The 20,364-nt window shown below is 40.0% G+C and overlaps 1 protein-coding gene across 1 annotated transcript in view; it reads right to left on the bottom strand.

The window, feature by feature from the left end:
• The window catches only part of LOC306733095 (rho GTPase-activating protein 26-like), a gene marked incomplete at its 5' end in the record, with an annotated part of 87,658 nt that overhangs the window by 35,105 nt on the left and 32,189 nt on the right, over positions 1 to 20,364 (bottom strand). Inside the window, 12 exons of the mRNA XM_079214287.1 lie at positions 45 to 110; positions 257 to 293; positions 1,356 to 1,434; positions 2,744 to 2,838; positions 4,084 to 4,184; positions 4,729 to 4,858; positions 5,477 to 5,581; positions 6,875 to 6,985; positions 7,095 to 7,196; positions 11,142 to 11,213; positions 11,597 to 11,658; positions 13,632 to 13,727. Of these exons, the coding sequence (XP_079070413.1) occupies positions 45 to 110; positions 257 to 293; positions 1,356 to 1,434; positions 2,744 to 2,838; positions 4,084 to 4,184; positions 4,729 to 4,858; positions 5,477 to 5,581; positions 6,875 to 6,985; positions 7,095 to 7,196; positions 11,142 to 11,213; positions 11,597 to 11,658; positions 13,632 to 13,727 (1,056 nt within the window). The remainder of the gene's footprint in view (positions 1 to 44; positions 111 to 256; positions 294 to 1,355; positions 1,435 to 2,743; positions 2,839 to 4,083; positions 4,185 to 4,728; positions 4,859 to 5,476; positions 5,582 to 6,874; positions 6,986 to 7,094; positions 7,197 to 11,141; positions 11,214 to 11,596; positions 11,659 to 13,631; positions 13,728 to 20,364) is intronic.

The following is a 20,364-nucleotide window of genomic DNA, read 5'->3' as shown; positions in this document are numbered from 1 at the left end:
TTCACAAAACGAAAATAATAAAACAAGAGTCTGACTTGACGTACCTCGAGTCTCCACTGCATGAATAAACTTTTTCATCACGCTGAACCCAATCACGTCCAGCTGGGCCACTGATGGAGAGCAAGACCAAGAATTTGCTTTGAGTCCCAAAATGAGATAAACGATCAAAAATCAAATACTGAGATACTGAAAACAAACGTATTTTGAATATGTGTAGATGAATGCATCATCATTTACATAAATTAAAGCAACTTACTGCCTTCAGTCTGGCTGTCTCTGTTCAGATTGTATACCTGCAAATAACAAACACATTTACAAATAAGCCTAATAAGGGCAGGACATATTTGTACATCACATGTAACATCAACATTTCACACAAAAAAAACCCTGATATATTTTATATTATTGTTATAATTTTTCTACGTGTGCCTATTAAGTTTTAAAAACTGATAAGCAAATGGTGCTAATTCCATGTATGAGAAAACAAGCATACTCATATTGAGGAAAGTACACAAATGTAACATTTAATGTTGGCTTTTTTTGCAATCTGCATAACTTCAGTTCCTCTAGTAATGGTGTGAATATTATGTTTAAGTTGGAGTTCTGTGTACACGTTCATGCTTGAGCTTTTTAACATCGAAGCATGTGACATCATTACAGCATATCCATAAGAGGTTAAATTTAGAACTATAAATGTTCTATATCTAAATAACAATAAACCGACCCTAATATAGGAAGTACAGCGAATACAAAGGCTTAAGACTGTGTGCGTTTATGTTCTAATCCTGGGCTGGCTCAGAAAAACTGGATTTGGCGTGGTTGCTTTGTGCAGCTGTGTTCAGCGGTGAGCTTGTATTGACTATCCAGGTGGAGGCAGACAAAGAGAGAGGGCTTAACGACAACAACAACGGTAAGATAAGCTCACGTGAAACATGAACATTTCTTGTTTTACTACCGATTGCCTGAGCTCAGCATCTGCTTGTTCAAGCATGCAGTGGCTTTATTGACGGTGATTACCTCTACAAGTTTGAATGTAGACACAAGCATGAGGGAGGTGTTGAGACAGGAGTGTGACTAAGTAAGAGTGTTGAAAGAAGCACTAACACACGCTTCCAGCCTTAGGGAAAAAGAAAAAAAACTGCATATCAAGATGGCATAAAACCAAACGGCTGGGGAGACATTCAACTTTCCTTTTAGGAGCATGAACGCCACCAACGCATGTGCAGAGGGAGGGATGCTGAAAACGGACCAATGCTGCACAACAATCATCTTTAATGTCGGAGCTCTTGTTTTGCACACATGTTCTCCCTTTTTCTCCTCACTCATGTGTCACACAAGTAACCGTGGTAACCTACCGGTTCTCTTCCATCCATGGCCTCCATCCACAACCTGCGGTCTTCTTCCGACAGAGCCTGCATGGTGATCACTCCCGCCCTTCACACACACACACACACACACACACACACACACACACACACACACACACACACACACACACACACACACACACACACACACACACAAAAGAGTCCACGGGTGTTAAATACTAGAAACAAAGCTTGCAAATACTTGAACACACAAGTTGCATAAACATGCAAACGCACGCTTGCCTGAAGAACATTTGAATTTGGATTGTTTTAGCAAACTATTACCAACAGAAACGACACACTCTATGCAAAATCATAGTCATTGGTGTGTGCCAAAGGCATGACTAGGGTACCGCCTTCCAGGATAAACAGATGAATACCATAAAAGGAATACAAAGGGATAAAGAATTTAGCCTGAATATATAATATTCATTCGACTAAGCAAAAAATAAAAATCACCCTGATGCAGGCAACCTGCACAGTGTGCACACACGCACTATCACACACAGCCTAAATAGTCACATTCAACCCAGTCTGATAAAGGTTTCCACTTGGTCCTCTACAGATGCATGTGCCCGGCCTCACTCTGCACATGGGTGCACTCACACACAAACACATGCAAAGCAAAACCAATGTTCACAAAATGGACTTCATCAAATGTTTGTTTTTTTAATGACTACCTATTTAACGTGCAGAAAATACCGCTTTCTGTTACCTTAAGGATAAACAAACACACATCAACAGAAGCACACAACACACTCTGGTAATGTGAATAAAAGCTCAAAGGGGAAATGGGAAATAAGTGGATGAGATAATGAAAAGGTGAGTTGATTTGATAGAGGAAGGTTGAAGTTGAGGAGGAGCCAGGAGGGAGAAGGAGGCAGGGGAGAAGGAGGAGGAAGAGGAGGAGGAGTGTAGGAAGAGAAGCCCCAGGGGGCTGAGCATGAGAGGACAAACATCCTCCATATTCTCTCCTCAGGTCCAAATCATCTGAGCACCCCCATGTGTCTGACAGCTGAAATTACACCATGTAAAAAAAAAAAAGACCACATGCCAACCGCTGAATGGATGGCTGATCGGAGCAATGTAGCTGTAATTATTTACATTTAGACATCATTCACTGGTGTACAAACCCATGATGCTTCCATGACTTCCTATAACAAACCGTGAAGCCATAACTATTTAACTCTTTCCTGGCTTGCTTGGGTCTTTTTTCAGAAAGTGTTTTTCTACTACAGTTGTCGGGATGATCCATGATTTGAACACACACACACACACACACACACACACACACACACACACACACACACACACACACACACACACACACACACACACACACACACACACACACACACACACACACACACACACACCTGTCCACAGCCTCCACATCGAAACAGAACCTCTTTTCTATCGAGTCAGTCTTCCTCCTGGTGCAAGACTTGAGCGCGAAGCTCTCTTCTTCTCCCTGACACGAGAGAAACAGGTATTAGTATCATTTTGAGGTACGCATAACCAACTGCAGATTAACCACACCGGTGGTGACATTTAGATGATGGGGTACATTTTGGATAATCAGACTCACTCTCCTTCCTCTAATGCTTGAGAACAACTGCAGCAGCAGACAGCTTTCCAACTTGCCTAACTTCCAATGTGAAGCAATCAAAATGATTTTAGCACCGTCTCATCACGGAGATTGAACCCTATCACACTGTCCATCAGACATTTACTTCTTTAGCTTCGTCAGACATGCAAAGCATTCCAAGCAAGTTTGATTTTCTAACTAAGAAACCCTAAAAGCCAAAGGCCAGGTCTGATGTCATTATCTTGACTATGATCCTTCACATGTTCTTGCCGTCTTAGTGTGAGGGAGCTGAACGTCTTCCTGTGATCCAACGTTTCAAACCCTCAGAAAACAGGCCTGAACCTGCATCAGCATTGTGTGAAGGTGGAGAGAATGATAACAGATAGCAATAGTTGGAGACATGCTGCTTACTAAAAACATATTTGGCAACATCGCACTCTCATCTATTGTGGCTGCTGTTGTTGTTGTTGGAGAAATTGTTGTAGCGCTCTTATAAAAATTATATTTCTCTGTATGACTGCCGGCTGGTGCAAAACGGCACCGTGCGTCAGAAACGCTCCTCGTACATTTATGATTTTACTCTGCTACACGTTGTCTATTTGCGTATGTAGATTTATCCTGAATTCAACACAAACTAATATAATTAGTTATAATTTTATTATTTGCATATTTAAATATAACATTTTAGAAAATCTGGGGGGAGGGGGGAGAAATCTGTGACCCTAATGTCAACTAAATAAAATAAGAATCTTGAAGCTGGAGTTATCCAACGTTCAGATTTATGTCCTGGATATGTATTCTTATAAGGGCATTTTTGTATAAGTAAACATACTTTGTACTAACTATTCCCTTAATGCATGTATCAACTGGGGTGTCTCCCCTTCAAATAGTTGAACAGTTTTCTGCTTGCAAAACTTCCAAAAACATGCGAGACCGGAGAGCAGCCCACTGGGATGAACTGGGTGAGAACCAACTGAAAACCAGACAACATGAAGATAGGCTGTAGTGACACGTGCATGAGGGTGTCAAAACATGTGGATCCTTTGCATATACATATAGATAAATAAAGAGCAGATAGAGGTTTACTGACACCGTAACCTTGTATATTTAAATGCCAAAGATACTCACCGTTTTCCCTCCTGATTTAGGGTCAAACAAAACCATGGTGACCCTCTTGGGCTCACGATGGTAAGTACAGTAGTACTTCACCCAGGTAGATACAAACGAGCCTGAGGAAGAGAGAGAGAAGGAAATGGTGATGGGTGAAGAGAGGGAAGGTTACAAATAAAACCACAGGAGAGAAGAGGAGAATACAGAGAAACAGGTGATGTCAAACGGTCAGAAGAAAAAAAACAGAGACAGAGGCAGGAGGGGGAGACAGGGTGAAATAAAAAGGGTCGGAAAAAGAAGGAGTCTTAGTCATGCCTGCGTTAGTGCTAGATAGATTACCATGGTAACGGCACGTGGTCAGAGCTGCTGTCACGTCTCCAACAAATCAGACTTGCCTTCGTCAGCCATAGGTTCATTGTGGTGCGTTTGTCCTACTGCTGACAGAGACGGTGTGTAGGTGTGTGTGTAGGGGTGTGTGCGCGTGTGCCAAACAACACGGCCCAACATGCACGTACTGCGCCTACACACCTGTCCACTCACGATTTTATGATACTGCAACACTGTAAATTGCTGCTGAATAGTTACCTCATTGTAAGATGTGACATGTGTACACACACACACCCACACACACACACGCACAAAGAGAAGTGTGGCGGTACGTACGCTTCTCCTGCACATACAGGTATCCCTCCATGGTGTGCTGGCTGACACTCTTGTGTTCGTGTGGATTCTCCTTCATCTTCCTCATCAAAATCTCCACCTCCGACCGTGTGCTCTCAAAGCGGTTCCTCGTCTGTCAACACAAGCCCAGAGGAACACACAGCTTAGGCCTTGCATTGTGTGGCCTGATCCTGAGTCAGCTTCACGTGCAACAACAGTGTCACGGCATAAACGTAATGAATGCTCATTGCTACAATCCCTGAAAATCGAATCTCTTTTTTTCTTTGCTGCCTAAGGTTTTTTAACGTTCTTTTGGTCTCAATTGCAATTTCAGATGCCAGAGTAACTGTTTTTGAACTCCTGTCAGCCTGCAGCCTCTTCACTTTTGGAGGGTTATTTTCTCTGAGACATCTTCTACCTTCTAAAATGTTTCCTTGGTGCCATTTTTGATGGCCTTTTAACTTTCAACATGAATGCTTCAATGTAGCATTTTGGGTGAAGTGAAGTAGCCTTTTCAGTTGAAGATTACTGAAGAAAGTAAAGCCCTTCCAAATGTAAAACTTATAAAACATTGATGGACATACATGACAGTAATCCAGCAACTAATTTATGTTTTTGCTTACATTTGTTTTTTTTTTAAATATATATTTCTAAAGACAGATTTTTTTAATTTATTGCATAACGTATATTTACGTGCATTGCTGAAGGTTATGGTGTGACCTGCTTTGTTTGTGTGTGTGCGTATCCTTACATTCTGTATGCTGATGGTGAGATCAGTCTTGAAGTGGTTGAAGTCTTTTGCCAGCTCGTAGCCGTGGTGATAGTAGGTGAAGAGGCCTTGAAGGAACGCCAACAGCTGAAGGAAACAAAAACAGTAGGAAAATTAAGTAGATGAAGGAAGAAGAAGAAAGGATGAAGATAGCTAAAAGGAGAGAAAGAATAAGTAAGGGCAAGAAGGTAGATGAGTACAACGGGGAATAAATACAGATGCAGTGTGGAGGCGAAGAAGACGAATGGACACTGGATAAGAGAATGTAGAGAAGGAAAAGGCTGAGGGTCGAAGAGAGAAAGTGCAGAAGAAGAACAAAGTGATTGATTGAAACAGAGTGAAGAGGAGACAAAGTGGACAGGCAGGTTTTATTTTGCAGATTCATCAAAGAGATGAGGTGAATTTGCAGCTATATATGTACCACAAAACAATTACCAACTGTGAAATACAATGTTGCCATTGGACAAAGAGACAATTCAATATTCTAAAACACGGAACATAAATCTCTGTGGTGTGTGTGCAACAAATTGTTATTATTTTCTTTGCAACTACCACTGATGTAGAGCTTTGATTGTACAGAATTGCTCAAAATCACCCCAGGCTTGATTAGTTGGGTGTGCGCCAACGTTGATTTAACAACCACAACCCTGTCCCAACTCCAAACTAATGAATGAGGAAAAATATCCACCATGATCTGGGTATGTGTTTTGTTATTAGCCATTTATTATCTTCATTTTAATTTGATCTTACCTTCTTTAATTTGTGCTTTGCGTTCACTGGCCTCTATTAATTATAGCAAAAAACATTCTTGCAAAACTGAATAATCTACTTTTATGCATAATTCCAATATAGACGTTTGACTATTGCCTCATTGATTTTTCGAGACATGTAATACAATCTCCATCTAATATATATGGCGGTGACATGTGACAGTTTTTGGGTTGTGTTGAACATTCGGTAGTAGAGGGTGCATGTAGTTGATCGGATCACAAATGTTTGTTACTGCACTGACAGGACTTGTTACATTTCATTTATTCATGCATTCATATTGCAGTGGAAATTCTGTTTAGTTAAATTCGGACCCCAAATTGCTCGCGTTTGGGACAGGCTTGGACAGAAACGTTTAGGGTTCAAGGAGGGTCAGGCCTGATTTTAGCTCTTTACTCAAGTGCCCTGGAGCGAGGCAGCACAACCTCCAAACTACTGCGTGTCAACAACAGAGGACTGTGGTTGCAGCGAGCAGCTGCTGGGTGTGGACAGAGTGATTAAATTTAACACATACCACTGCTGAAAAAGAACATGGGTGTGCAACAACTTTGGGGAAAAGAATAAAAACAGGCATATTACATTAAAGAAAAAAGAAAAAAACAAGTGTCTTACGGGCTCCACAAAGTCAAACATCTTCCTCTCTTGGACCTCCTGCACCTTGAAGACGTACTCCAGAGAGACCTCGTAGAAATGCTGCCGTACGGTATCGACCTGATTGTCTGCCTACAAGGAGGAAGGATATTAGAAAAAGTGACAGACTGACATTCATGGAGAAATGTCACAGATCAAGCGGGAGAAAGAAGACAGATATACATGGCAGACACCATCTTACCTCGTGTAGATGGGACTCCTTCTTTCTTGCTGAAAGACTAAGGTGTTTCTCCAGCACTGCACAATACTTCTCCGTCTCTTTGTCATACTTTTTTCTGGCTTCCTATAAACAGATACAACAAAAAAACGACTTATATTTGGGTGGCAGACAATTTGGGTGAAAGACGCGCATATCAAAATGGTCCCTGTAATTTGATCAGTGACTACTATCTGCAGTCAACAGAAGCCCTTGTGCAGATAGGAAAACATGTTAGAGCGGCAAGGTAAACTTCACTGAATGTGGATTTCTTTTAACTTTCACATAATATCTTCCATCTTCTGGAGAGTCCAATATGAGACTGCTCCTCCAGGGAGCACAGCTGCTTCTTAAACAACAGACCGTTTCATCAGAGCTGAAGTCACTGACGTTACAGATGAACGGTTAGATGGATGACAAACCAGGGACCGATTGAGCAGGGTGTGTATTTCCTAAGACTGCTGTGCGGAAATATACTGAGAAAAATTTAAAAATGTCCAAGAAGATCAAGAAAAATATGAAGGAAAAACCACGCGGCAGTTGTTTCTTTACTGACCACGGTCTTCTGCTCATGTTAGGATCAGTAAACTTTAATCTAATTCAATCCAGTAGAAGGGGGAGATACGGCTATTAGTAAAAGGGAGACATGGAGGGAAACGAGAGGAGAGAAGCGTTCTCTGTTTTACATCGATGCAAACTTAATATTTGGGTTTTTCTGGCCTGTTGGTGAACAAATCAAGCTCTAAAAAGACCTGAAATTGTGGTTAAAGGTTTTCAGCTGTTAACCGACATTTTGTTTACACACTTTATTCATTTAATCGATGAAAAGATAAAAAGAAAACAAGTTACAATTCCAAGTTACAGATACACAAATTGTATCACTAGTGAGCTAAAGTTCTATTGACAATATTTTATTGTATTTTCATCTTAAATTTTACTGATGCCAGAAGGTAGGGTTGAGGAATAATACGTTGACATACCTTAGTGCAAATAAGATAATTTAGACCAAAATGTATGCGGTAAATAAGGGAATGTTGCGAATCAATGAGCAACAATGACATTTTTACATTAATGTGATGAATTTCCTTCATCTGTCATGTACTTGATTGTCATGACTTGCCAGTCGTCCAGTCTGGTTACTTGTGTTTGTGTGAATTCATTTTTCCAACTCCTCTTGGAAATAAAACTCCCAGATCAATGACAACAATGAAATAATGTCAGAATCAATAATGCTGTGATCAACAGGTCAACTCCTGGTGCAGTCACATGACAGGTTTTATTGCCAAGCCGGCTTCAACCAAGGGAAGAGTCCTGAGTGCCAGAGGAGGAGCAGACAGGAGCAGCTGCAGAACACATCAGGAATCTAACAACAAGGCCTCTGTTTTAAGTCTGCTTCTTTGACTCTTTCATATTCACTGTGGAAATCATGGCCGCCATGACTGCTGCTGCCGCCCTCTCCTGTCTGTCCTTCATTTTGGGTTTCATGACACAATTTGGACTATGAATACATTAAAATACAGGAAGATTGGTTAACTGACTTCCTTTGTCAAAGTAATGTCACACGTTTGATATAAATACAAATTACACAACCAGTATAAATGTCATGTTTTTCCAGAAATCGATTATTTGTATTTATTTTTTTAAACTGAATCTCTGGTAAAAAAGTTAGAGGCATTTAAAGCGGTTTAAGTTACTTCCCTTCTCAGCCAGCAGGTGGCAATCACTTCCCAGTGTGATGCTGACTGATGATTTACAGGAGAGCAAAATAAAGGAACCTTTTTGATAATAAGTAGGAGGTCCCACTGACGCGTCAAACCAACAATACATCGTCACTCCCTGCCCGTTCCTCCATATATATATATATATATATATATATATATATATATATATATATATATATATATATATATATATATATATATATATATATATATAGTATTGTGGTCCTGCATGGGGCTTGAGGTGACAGAAATATCCCATCCAGTTACCAAACTGGGAATGCGTCAACCTAAACAAGTTGTTGTTAAAACTTACATTCACAGAAGGTTTGCAGACACATCAATTCATCACCAAGATGGAACAAATCAGATTACCCTTGGCTTAAATCAGTGGAAAGCAAAAATGATCGCAACATAAATCATTAATTTTGCTCATATATGTGTGTTTAAATCTTAACGATCGGACCAAAACCATAACACTCCAAAATCCTTGCAGCTGTAGCAGAAAGATCTCTATTGTTGTTGCAGGAAAGATTTAATTTTTTACACACAAACAGGGGCCTTACATCACCGGCTCCATGTCCTTCACAAGGGTGCCAGTCTCATGTTACCTTTAAAAGTAGTGGTGTGCTAGTTATGCTGGCAGTGGCTGTCGAAGGAAGTGAATTACTTGTGCACTTATTTCTGCAACATCTTCATTTGTGTGAATACCACAGTGAATAGACCTGAGATTTGTTTAACACGAGCAGTTTAAAACATGATTCTGTTCTTTATCCACTGTAATTCTCTAAAAACCGTGTCAAGACGAGGTGGAACTGTGCCAGGCGAAGATGCTGTTAGTTCAGTTATTTTAGGGCTAAACTGGGATTAGTACATCGCTCATTGCGACCTCACTGTCCAGATTATGCGTTCACTTCTTAATCTGGCCACCATGTACAATCAAACAATGGCCTGCATTAAACGGACGGTTTAGCAGAGTATGCACTTGATGAATACTGCATGAATCAAGGGAACCCCCGGGGCTCACCATCTAGGGCTCATGCTCAGGGTGAATGCAACATGACCGGCTGAGAGGAGATTTGAAAATTGAAACATGGCGTTTTTAAAACATGGGGCAAGGGATCACTCAAACATGTACAGTGTGGTACTTATCCTTTAACCTGAGAGAGTTGAGGAGTGCAATACATTGTGATTAAACAGTCAAATGAATGTAATATGTATTGAGTAGATATTGAGTTAACATGTTTCTGTGTACCTACTCCAATGTTTCCATACCCTATAGAAAATGATTTACACACAATGTAAGTCTAAGACAGCACCGGCCACACCATGAGGGAGCCCTGCTGGCCTCTGACACCCCCCAGTGATTTATGGCCAGGATTATGTATTCCTCTAATCTTCTATTGAGGTCATGCAGTGATGGTTCAGTCCTTGATTCATGGAGATTCATGGATAATTACGGGAGAGGCGGGAGACCCTAAGACATGCAGTAAAAAGTGTGTATTATGTATTTACACTACAGCTTTATATTACAAGCCTGTAGGCACGGTCTCTTATTCTTGGTACAAGGCCAATGTGTGGCTATACTGCGCTGACGATGGTGAACTTCACAATAAAGACTAAGTCTTGTAAAGTGTCATTTACACTTTACAAGACTTAGTTGAAACAGTGCCAGGATACATGTTGCCTTTACCAATCTCCAAGATACGCTGAAAATGGCTCAGATTATTTTGTCTGGTTATAATTTAATTCAGTTTGTATACATTCATGATCACTCAAATTATCACGGAATGATCATAAAAAAAGACAATAGTGTACGCATCCTGCATTATAAAGGATCCCACCATTTAAAAAAGGCCAGCAGGTGTAGTAGAAGTGACATTTCTGTGACCAAATAATTTCAAAGGAAAATTTAAGAATAATGTAACTATAAACTTTAACAGTTTACTGACCTAGATATATAGATACAATTATTTGAAATTCAGATAAACTGTAGTAATGTCTAAAAAGTGGCAACGTTGCTGAGGCTGCAACTTTTCACTTGCGGTCCTCCATCAAAAGGGTCAAAGGTTGCACAACAATTTCCACCTTTTAGTGTGTTGAGATCTTTAGTCATCAATATAAAAGACAGTTCCAAAATCTACAACTATGTATTATTATCATCTTTATATTTCCAGTGGGTGTCTGCTCTAAGAGCTGCAGAAGCAGTTAAAGGATGTTATTGATTTACAGATTTATGTTTCAATACTGATGCATACTGATGTGGTAGTCTTTCTGTCCCCAGTCCTGTGGCCGTGCACTAGCGCCTCCTCACCTTGGCTGCGCTGATCTGTTCTTTCCTGAACCTCTCCAGAGGCATAATCAGCACATCGCTCGCATTTTCGATCTAGGGACACACACACGTATATAAATAACATATCACAGACAAGCAATTATGCATTACTATATTATAGAAATCTTAAAGATTATAATGGTTACTAATCAGTTTCAGTTACACTTAAATAAAATGGCAAGCTGAAACCATCATAGACCTCTGAATGTAGAGGTTCAACACACAAACCAAAGCCTATTTGCGAATATTATATGATACCAGATATTACATATTTTTCGAGGAATGACTAAGGACAAAAAAAACAGTTTCTTAGTTTACAGGAATTCTAAAAAATATCTATTATTTGCTAAGTACTGAAAACCATAATGCAAAATCAGAGTTGCCGTTCCCTCTCATTAACCACCACAATATTTCAGACAATGTGTTGGGTCACTCACCATACGTGTCCTCTCATCCTCCAGGTTCTGCAAGACCGTTGAAAACTCCTGAAGAGACTTTGCTAGTGACAGACATGTAGGTAGACAGAGCGAGACGGGAAAGTTAATGAGAGCCACAAGTACAGGCAAACAGAAAAGGGGAGAGTATTTGAAGAGAGCTAGCACAAGGTGGCAGGTATAAAGCTCTTGGCCCTCACACAAATGTTTCTAAAGTCATGACACGGCAGAGTAATTAACGGGAAATGAAACAGCATTTTATATGGTTTGTTTCACAGCTCAGTGCTCGTTTCCCCACACTCTGGCAAACGAGGACTGGATACATTGTTTTGGGTCAGAGTTTCCATTTCAATTGCCTCGGTCCCTGTCCAACACTCAAAACACACACACACACACACACACACACACACACACACACACACACACACACACACAGACATTGTGAGTACACATACATACTAAGCATGTGCAGAAGGTGCACAGGCATGTAAAAATCACACAAATATAAAGTGAAGCCCAAGTTGAATTATAACAACACGCACTTACACTCTTCCGCTCTTAAATACTAGACTTTAAGTGAAGGGATTTGATTCTTGGAAGTCAGAGTCAACAAAAAAGGAGCAGATCTTCAGGACTATGCAAGGAATGCTTTGGAAAAACAGTGCAATGCTTTAATAAAGCTCACAAAATGCAGTTAAACCTTTCAGTAAGCTCAATCACACACAGTCTTAATAAATCACATAGAATAGTATGAATGTGGTACTAGGAGAATAACATATAGACCCAGTAACACTAACAGAGGCTATTTTTTCATTTTTTTTTCAAAAGTAATGTTAAAAATGTATATGCTGTGGGTATTTTTGGAGTGAAATCATTACTGTATTGGAGAGAAGAAACAAGTTTTGACATGAGTGCGACTGAATATCCCTAAAACAACAGAGCTGCGGTGCAGCCCATGAGCAGCAAGCTGTTCAGGACAGATAGCTGCTCGGGTTAGTTAAACAACAGTAGTGGGTGGGTCAGGCCAGTGAGGAGCTGCAGCCTGCACCGACAGAGCCAGGCAGCATGGGAGGGTGTGGTGACTTCTGCATGTGTCAAAGCAGGCTGCCTGGACGGTGACAGAAAGAGCACTGCAAGGCCCTGGGGAGTTCATGGAATAAACAATCGGATTGCCACGTACTGTAGACCATTGTAATGCCAATTTGACACAATATTCTCATGTTTTTTGGGTCAGCATGAAGCTTTTAACACTGGTTGGAGAGGGGGGGGGGGGAGGAGTTATCGTCAGATAAAAGCAACATAAAAAAGGATATGTGCAACAAGCAAGAGCGGTGAAATATGCCCCTTCAAGAAAAATACTTTATCATGTTTTTATCATAGAGGATAAGGCATTGTAATCTTGACTGTATAGTTTATGAAAATGCAGCTTTTGACGTGGAGAACGAGGAGAGATCAACAGTAAAAACCTGACCGTTATCTGCACAACACACGAGCTTGATGCCTCTGGAAAAATCTATTTATAGATTGAGTTGTCTGTTGTCATCATGTGATGTGCGAACAAAGTGAAGAGTATGGATTAGGTTTTTGCACAATTTGACTTCTGCATTTTGCCAAATACAGAAGAAAGTTAATTTATCAGGTCATGAAATAAGGTATGCTTTAGAAAAATCCTACATGTAAATTAAATAATACTACTTTGATAAAACAAAAATGTATTTAGTTTGTTTTAATGTTTATTAGTTAAATGTTAAATGTAAAGTTTTTTGCCTGCCAGTTAAAATTACAAGACTTTTCATATGGTTTTCCCAATTAGCAGATGAATTCCAGTTGAAGCTTTCATAGTAAAAAACAATGAACAGATTCAGATAATTCAAGACCGATTGTTACGGCCTTTTATAAAATAGCATTGAAATCCAAGCTGTTCTTTAAATCACTGCTGATGTGACTGTTCCATTTCAACAACGAGACATGACAAAGCACTGTTTACCGTCTTGGCTCTCCTCTGGGAATATATTGGATTTTATATCAGCAAGCTCACCTATGCATATCTCATCATCTGTCTCGGCGTCTCCGATACACTGGAATTTAAACTCGTTGAGAGAGTCCGCAAACTTCCTCTTGGCCGTCGACAGACCTGAGAGAATGGAGAGAAAAGAAGAAGGGGCAGTTAGGTTTACTGATGTTTTGTTTGACCAGTGAGGTCATTGCACCATATAAAGCGTTGCATTCTTACTTTGGTTTCCTGGCCTAAAAACATGCAATACGCCCATGAAAGAAAAAAACAATCATGTCCTTTTTTATTATGCCGTTACTGAAAGTGAGAGAGAGTGGAAAGAGACTAAATGCAGACAGGTGGATACAGTGAGTGGATCCCCAGTGGCGCTAGTGATGAAGGTTGACAGCTCCTACATTTGTGCGGAGGGTTTTGTGTGTGTGTGTGTGTGTGTGTGTGTGTGTGTGTGTGTGTGTGTGTGTGTGTGTGCCGAGAAGTGCAAAAAGTTAAACTGAAGTCACATTAGCCAAGTGTGGTGGGGAAAAGGCCTCGTACAGATGGATGCCTTTCAAATAATACATGAGGCGCTAAGAGCTCCTCGGAGACAGACACTCACAGCAGGTTTTATTTCCCGTCCATTGAAACTCAAGGCGGGTCGTCTTCACAACAATGTTTCCTGTTGCCGCTCTTAACTTTCGTAGAAACTGCATACATTGATGACCAACTGTATTGATGTGTTGGCAAATGTTTCCTTTACTTTCATGGTCGAAGAAGAACGGAAAAAATATATATAACTGTATGATGTGGTCAACCCCAGTCCCCAGCAGGGATCTCCCTCTTTTCCAGAGAAAGGAGAACTAAACGTGCACAAGCAAATGTGCATTGCAGAGGAGTCTCGCAAACTACAGACAGAACTTAAAATGAAGATGAGGATGCAGAGAAATAAAGAAGAAGACAAGAAGAGAGGATAGATCAAGAGTCTCATTTAAAGACAGATGGGAGTCAGGGAAAGGACAGAGAATGTAGCGGGAGAAGACAGACGGGGTGTAATTGACCAAGTTCATGAAAGTAACACACCATGCAAATATCTGTGCGTGCGTGCGTGCGTAAAGATCTGCTGCAGCTTGCCAGTTGCTGAAATGAAACACAGACCGAGGAGCTTCTGCACGTGCTGCCAGAAACACACACACACACACACACACACACACACTCACACACACACTCACTGGCACACACAACACTGTCTCTTGGGATAGGTTCAGTGAAACACAGTCACAGTGGCTCTGTAGCGTCGAAATAACTAAAGTATGACCAAACTGAGACCACATTCCGACCTTGCAGGATAAACTGTGGTTTTACAGTGTCCAGTAAAGAAAAATAAAGACTCTTGTTCTTCCAGAAGTATTCCAACATACTGTACACTGTCACAATCCATGCAGCATTAGTAGTATAGGCTGTGATGCACACAGTCAAATTAACACTATAACAACGTTGGAGTGAGATACAAACAAAAAGGGTGGTTATATACTATATATTAATGTCAATTAGTTTCATTGTAAATAAGTAAGTGTTATTGTGTAACAACTAAGTGTCATATTTAATAAATCAATAACACAAATAGCAAAAATCACCTGTTCAAACCTTAGCTCAAACAGGTTTTAAAATCTGACAGCCTACAGTGGCAATTAGTGGACGTGAATGTTGAATTATAGAAATATGTTTTTGCTCACTTACGGCGTTGTTCCCCAACGCTGAGAAAATGAATAGCATCTAGGTATAAGACTCTCTGCTCTTAAAAGCATCGCACAGCCTTCTCTTTGAGGCACATGGCAAAGTCATCTGTGAGAGACGAGCAGCGACTCGACAGTCCGGTGAAAGCTCTGCAGACAGATCAGGATGTTGCTGAACCATACAAGTTAATAATTCATTGTGATTGTTTTTATGCAGGACAAACAAATATTAAAAGAGAACGTAGGGAATCATCATTTTGTATGTTTGTTTCTTTTAAAGCACTGGTACAACAGTAAAGTGATAATCAAGCCAAAACCCTTTTGAGTATGAAACACGATTGTTACGCTTCAAAGGATGCAGTTAGTAGTTATCTTCAGGTTTTCATTATCAAAATCAGTCACCATACATAGTTAGATGAGCAAATGAGGATGCACTGACATTGGGTATGAAACAGTTGCAATACATTACTAACAGTGATCACACATTTCAGATGTGATGCGACTGAAATGCCCGTTTGCGACACACATTTCTCTGCTATGTGTCCACTGAGCTACACAAAACGATACATCTTTCCACACAGTCCTCCTTTCTCTTGTCCCTCTGTGCTCTATTTGTTTCTGGCGTCCTTCTCCCTTCCCTCTCCTGTCTGCCCCTGACAGTTCCTCTCAGCACCTTGTGGGTGAAATGCGCCGTTCGTCGTTCATTTCTCCACTCCGGCTGCCGCCAAACTCCACGTGCTCTCCTTCATAAACATCAAAACCAGCCACAGACCCAAGGGAAGGGAGACAGAGGAGGCATTTAAAAAACACAGCCTCAGATGCACTTACACTTGCATTTTGTTCTGCCAGCATTGTGTTTCTAGTAGAAACCACGACTGGCACCGTTTCACAGCAGTTTTAACTGACTTTGTTAGACCCACCATTTAGTCAGGCATCTTTTATCTACTCCTAATATGCATTTATTGAAGCATTATCTGTAAGAATCTTTTATTACGGCCATTTAGTGATTTCGTTTTTTTTTAGGATTACTGCCAATCAAGCGAGCATAAGCTATCAAATGTTTTTCTTCTTCACGTTTTACTTTTGTTATTTGGTTTCTTCTTGACATGAAGCCCAATCTATACTTCTGTGAAGCCAGTTTCCTTGTTATTGAAACTACATACTTCAATATATTGGTCAAACACTGGCTTATGGGATCCTAACATTAAATGTGATGTCCAATTATGTTTTTGCAGTTTTACAACTGCTTCCAGTAAAAACTTTGAATATGTATTGGAACTGTGTTTAGCCATCAGCATGTGCACTTATACGCATAATAAGGGATGTGGCTGTCATAGTGAGTCGATATGAACGTTTGGTAACTTTTTTCGGTTGGTTAACACTTTCAGAAAATATGTGTTGTTATTCTATACCTAAACCCTTAAAAATGAAGACTTTTCCACAAATGCCTTCACAATAAACCTTAAATAAAAATACATGAAATTAGCGGCCCCTAATTTCTTCAGGCCTGGATTTTGTCAGTTCATAGTTAAACAGCTGAGTCATAGTTTTGTTTTTTCTTAATCAAAGAAAGGGCTTTAATTTAGCATCAAGCTCAAACCTATGTGGTTGTTTAAACCGTCGTAAATGTAACCTTAAGCAGAGCATTACAATATTATGGAGTATCTTCTAACCTCTAATCCTAAATTTTGGCAAAGGTACATTAAGTCAGACCAATATGCGTTTCATGGGCTTTAAAACACTCATCACAGTTTATACACCAATAAAATGAGCATTCAAAAGGTTTACATTGTTTATTAAAAGAAAGCTAACACTTTTACAGGTGAAGTCATTAGGAGTTACAGTTGAGTGAGTTCTGTTCAGTATTTTGCATATGATAGTGACTTTAGAGTGTCTGTTTAATATTCATTTGGCTCAACAAAACCCTGAAATACTCATGCAAAAAAAATAATTCAATGGCTGTTTAACTGTGATTTCTAAAGTTAGCCAACTTTGTTTCAGATGCTTGAAAAAGAATAGTCCTGTAGTGATTTTTATCATTTAAGACCTATGAGAAAAAATAAAAACTATGTCTTCATAGTAATTTATACATTTTGCATGTATTTGTGTGGAGCTTACTGGCCCGTGGTGGATGTTTCACTGTACATTTTGGCCGACGACGTGGTGAGGTAATGTGAGAGGTTCTTCTGACTCGTATTTGCAGATACATCATGCATGTCATATTGCTCCCCGTAGCTATGTTCTCGATAGATGCTGGCAACGACAGCACACTTGTAACACGTGCTGCAAATACGTGTAAATTCATACATCTGTACACACACACACACACACACACACACACGCACACGCACGCACCGAAATCAAAAGCACATTGTTAGCCGATTGAATCTGTAAGATGTTGCCAACACAAATGAATTACTGCAAAACAAAAAGAATTACATGCCACAGCAAGAACACTATCCAGAGAAGCTTTTAGATTTACAGATGCAGCGAGCACTGATGCCTTACCTTTTATGGTACTGTAGCTATTATATTGCAGTGATTCACAAGTTCCAAGCCCAGGTTAAAAGATAACTAACAAGCGTGTAGATATAGAAGATGCTACATACTACAATATACTACATCAAAAGTATATTGAGGACTGGTTGAACCACCATACTGTATCTGATGTGTGCATTTTAATGACATTATCTACAGCTGCCATCTGTGTTTCAGTGATAAAGGGTCAGTTTGTTCAAATTACCAAAAAGAAAAAAAAATTCATACAGTACATAGTGATCGTTAGAGCTAGATACAATAAGGGAAAGGTAAGACCTGTTAATACAGTACCGAAGGCCATTATTAAAGACAGTAGCAGAAAATGACAGGAAATAAAGACACAGAAGGTCAAGGTCGATGTCTTAACGCTAATGTCATATGGGCGTCCTGAAATTAGTTCTTTTTGTCTGATTCTGACGACACATATACATTAATGTGCAAAGTCCATGTACATAAACCACCAAACTAGCAGCATCCATCATTGGTATTGCTGCATAAGTCTGTTGTCAAAGTGATAAAAATCAACCGTTGGGATGGAAATATTTGAAATGTCTTGAATATGCAATATCAGATTTGCAGCTGAAGGAGAAAAAAAAGCCACATTGTTGGAGTTTCCCTGATGCTAGATGCATGGAGATGCTCTGCTGTCACTGCTCTTGTGTGTGTGCGTGTGCGCGTGTGACAGCTGAGGATAGTGAGTTTTAAAAATAAGTGGCCCTGTTGACACTCGCGTCTCTGTCCTCTTCCCCACTTGTACGACAGAATTCGCCCCATTCTTCTCCCCTTTCACTCCCTTCTGAGCACATGACAAAGCTCAGTGGAGATGCATACAAACAAGCTGAATGAAAACATTGCTAAAAGAAGCCGTTGGGACAACACACTCTTGTTACAGTCAAACCTATTTGGAAGAGAAAATGAAGCCGAACAGTAAAATTGTTATCCAAAACTATCTGTTGTAAACGTCAATCACATGTTTGCAGACAGACTCCTTGGTATAACTTTGATCGACCACTTTTGCGAAACAGTTTTCCTGCGCAATGAGGAATAATATTACTCACATTTTGGATGCATTCACCTTTTACGTCCAAATAAAGCAGATTAAATAATTGAACTTCCATGTGGAAATGTCTCTGTGTTTTCAGATCTTAGCAATTACTTTGATGAACACTTTAATTTGCTCGACCAAAGCAGTACGAACAAAATAGCTTTTGACTCTGCATGGTAAAAACATATTAGGCAGATATACGCTGTTAACATAATTGACAGAAGTGATTGCCACGGTTGCAACAATAACGTCAAATTTGTGTCAGGATGTGGTTGTAAAATCTGCATGGTCAGCTGGGACATGGAGATACAGGTGCTTTGATACTGACATGACATGAGCAAAAAGGGCCAAAGGTGTTTAACATGGGGCTAAATAGTGATTTGTACTTCTTGTTACTCCTTAATGGAGGGTCAAACCGATCTTTCTTTTTTTGCAATGATATTTGAAGGACAGTGGTTTGAATGCTACTGGAATGAGGCATCCTGCTCAAAGCGGACGCGCACACGGACGCGCGCACACACACACCACTGTAAGCTGCACAATAGGAATCTGTAATGCACCACAACCATGCAGCAGCACTGTACAACGGCTGCTATGTGTGTTAACTCACAAACACACATACATACACAGTCAAAAGAATGGGCCTGTGTGATATCAACAGGATATCCAGCAGTAGCCTGAACTCCTCAGTAGCTTTGTTCCACAAGCATGTGAATAGAAACCCTATTCATCAAGTGTGACACACACACACACACACACACACACACACACACACACACACACAATTCTGTGGAGACAAAGACAGATTGCAGTCTCCGCATCCAGTTCTTACATGACCCAGCAGCCAAGCAAGGAGAGGAACTGTGAAAAGCCTGTATATATATATATTCATACTGTGTGAGGCGCAATAATGTCATCTCCTAAAAGCATGTGATTTAACAGGATGTTACCCCCTAGATAGGCTATATCATAATTAAGTGTCCAGATACATTGTATAGAGTTTTACTTTAGACACTTTTGTTTTGATCTTAAATGGGATAAACTGCACAGTGTAAGTATTGCTTTGTGGTTGTCATCATTCCAGGACCAGCAGAAAAATATGCTGTGTGAATTTAATTTACATTCCCATATGGCTGCAGAGTAGACTTGCTCAATATTTCACTCAGTTGATATAGATGTAACATTTCTCAGCACGGTTCCAACGACAGTGTGTTTCATGTTAGTTGGGTTCCAGCCATGTGCGTGAGAAGAATTTATAATGAAGTTTTGTTACGGCCCAAAAATGCTTATCATGTTTTATTATATGCAAAACAACTGTGTCCTTTGTGCATAATGGAATATTTAAAACTGCACTAAATGAAGAAAACAAAAGTTAACCCTTGTGTATAACAAATAAGCCAAAAGTAAAAAGGCGTTACATTGTGTGTGTGTGTAAAAAGAGACAGACAGATGCTGTTAAATATCA

This window comes from Taurulus bubalis (assembly GCF_910589615.1).
Source record: "Taurulus bubalis genome assembly, chromosome: 2".
Taxonomy (NCBI): Eukaryota; Metazoa; Chordata; class Actinopteri; order Perciformes; family Cottidae; genus Taurulus; species Taurulus bubalis.
The sequence above is the reverse complement of the archived record's forward strand: the minus strand, read 5'-3'. Positions and strand labels throughout refer to the sequence as shown.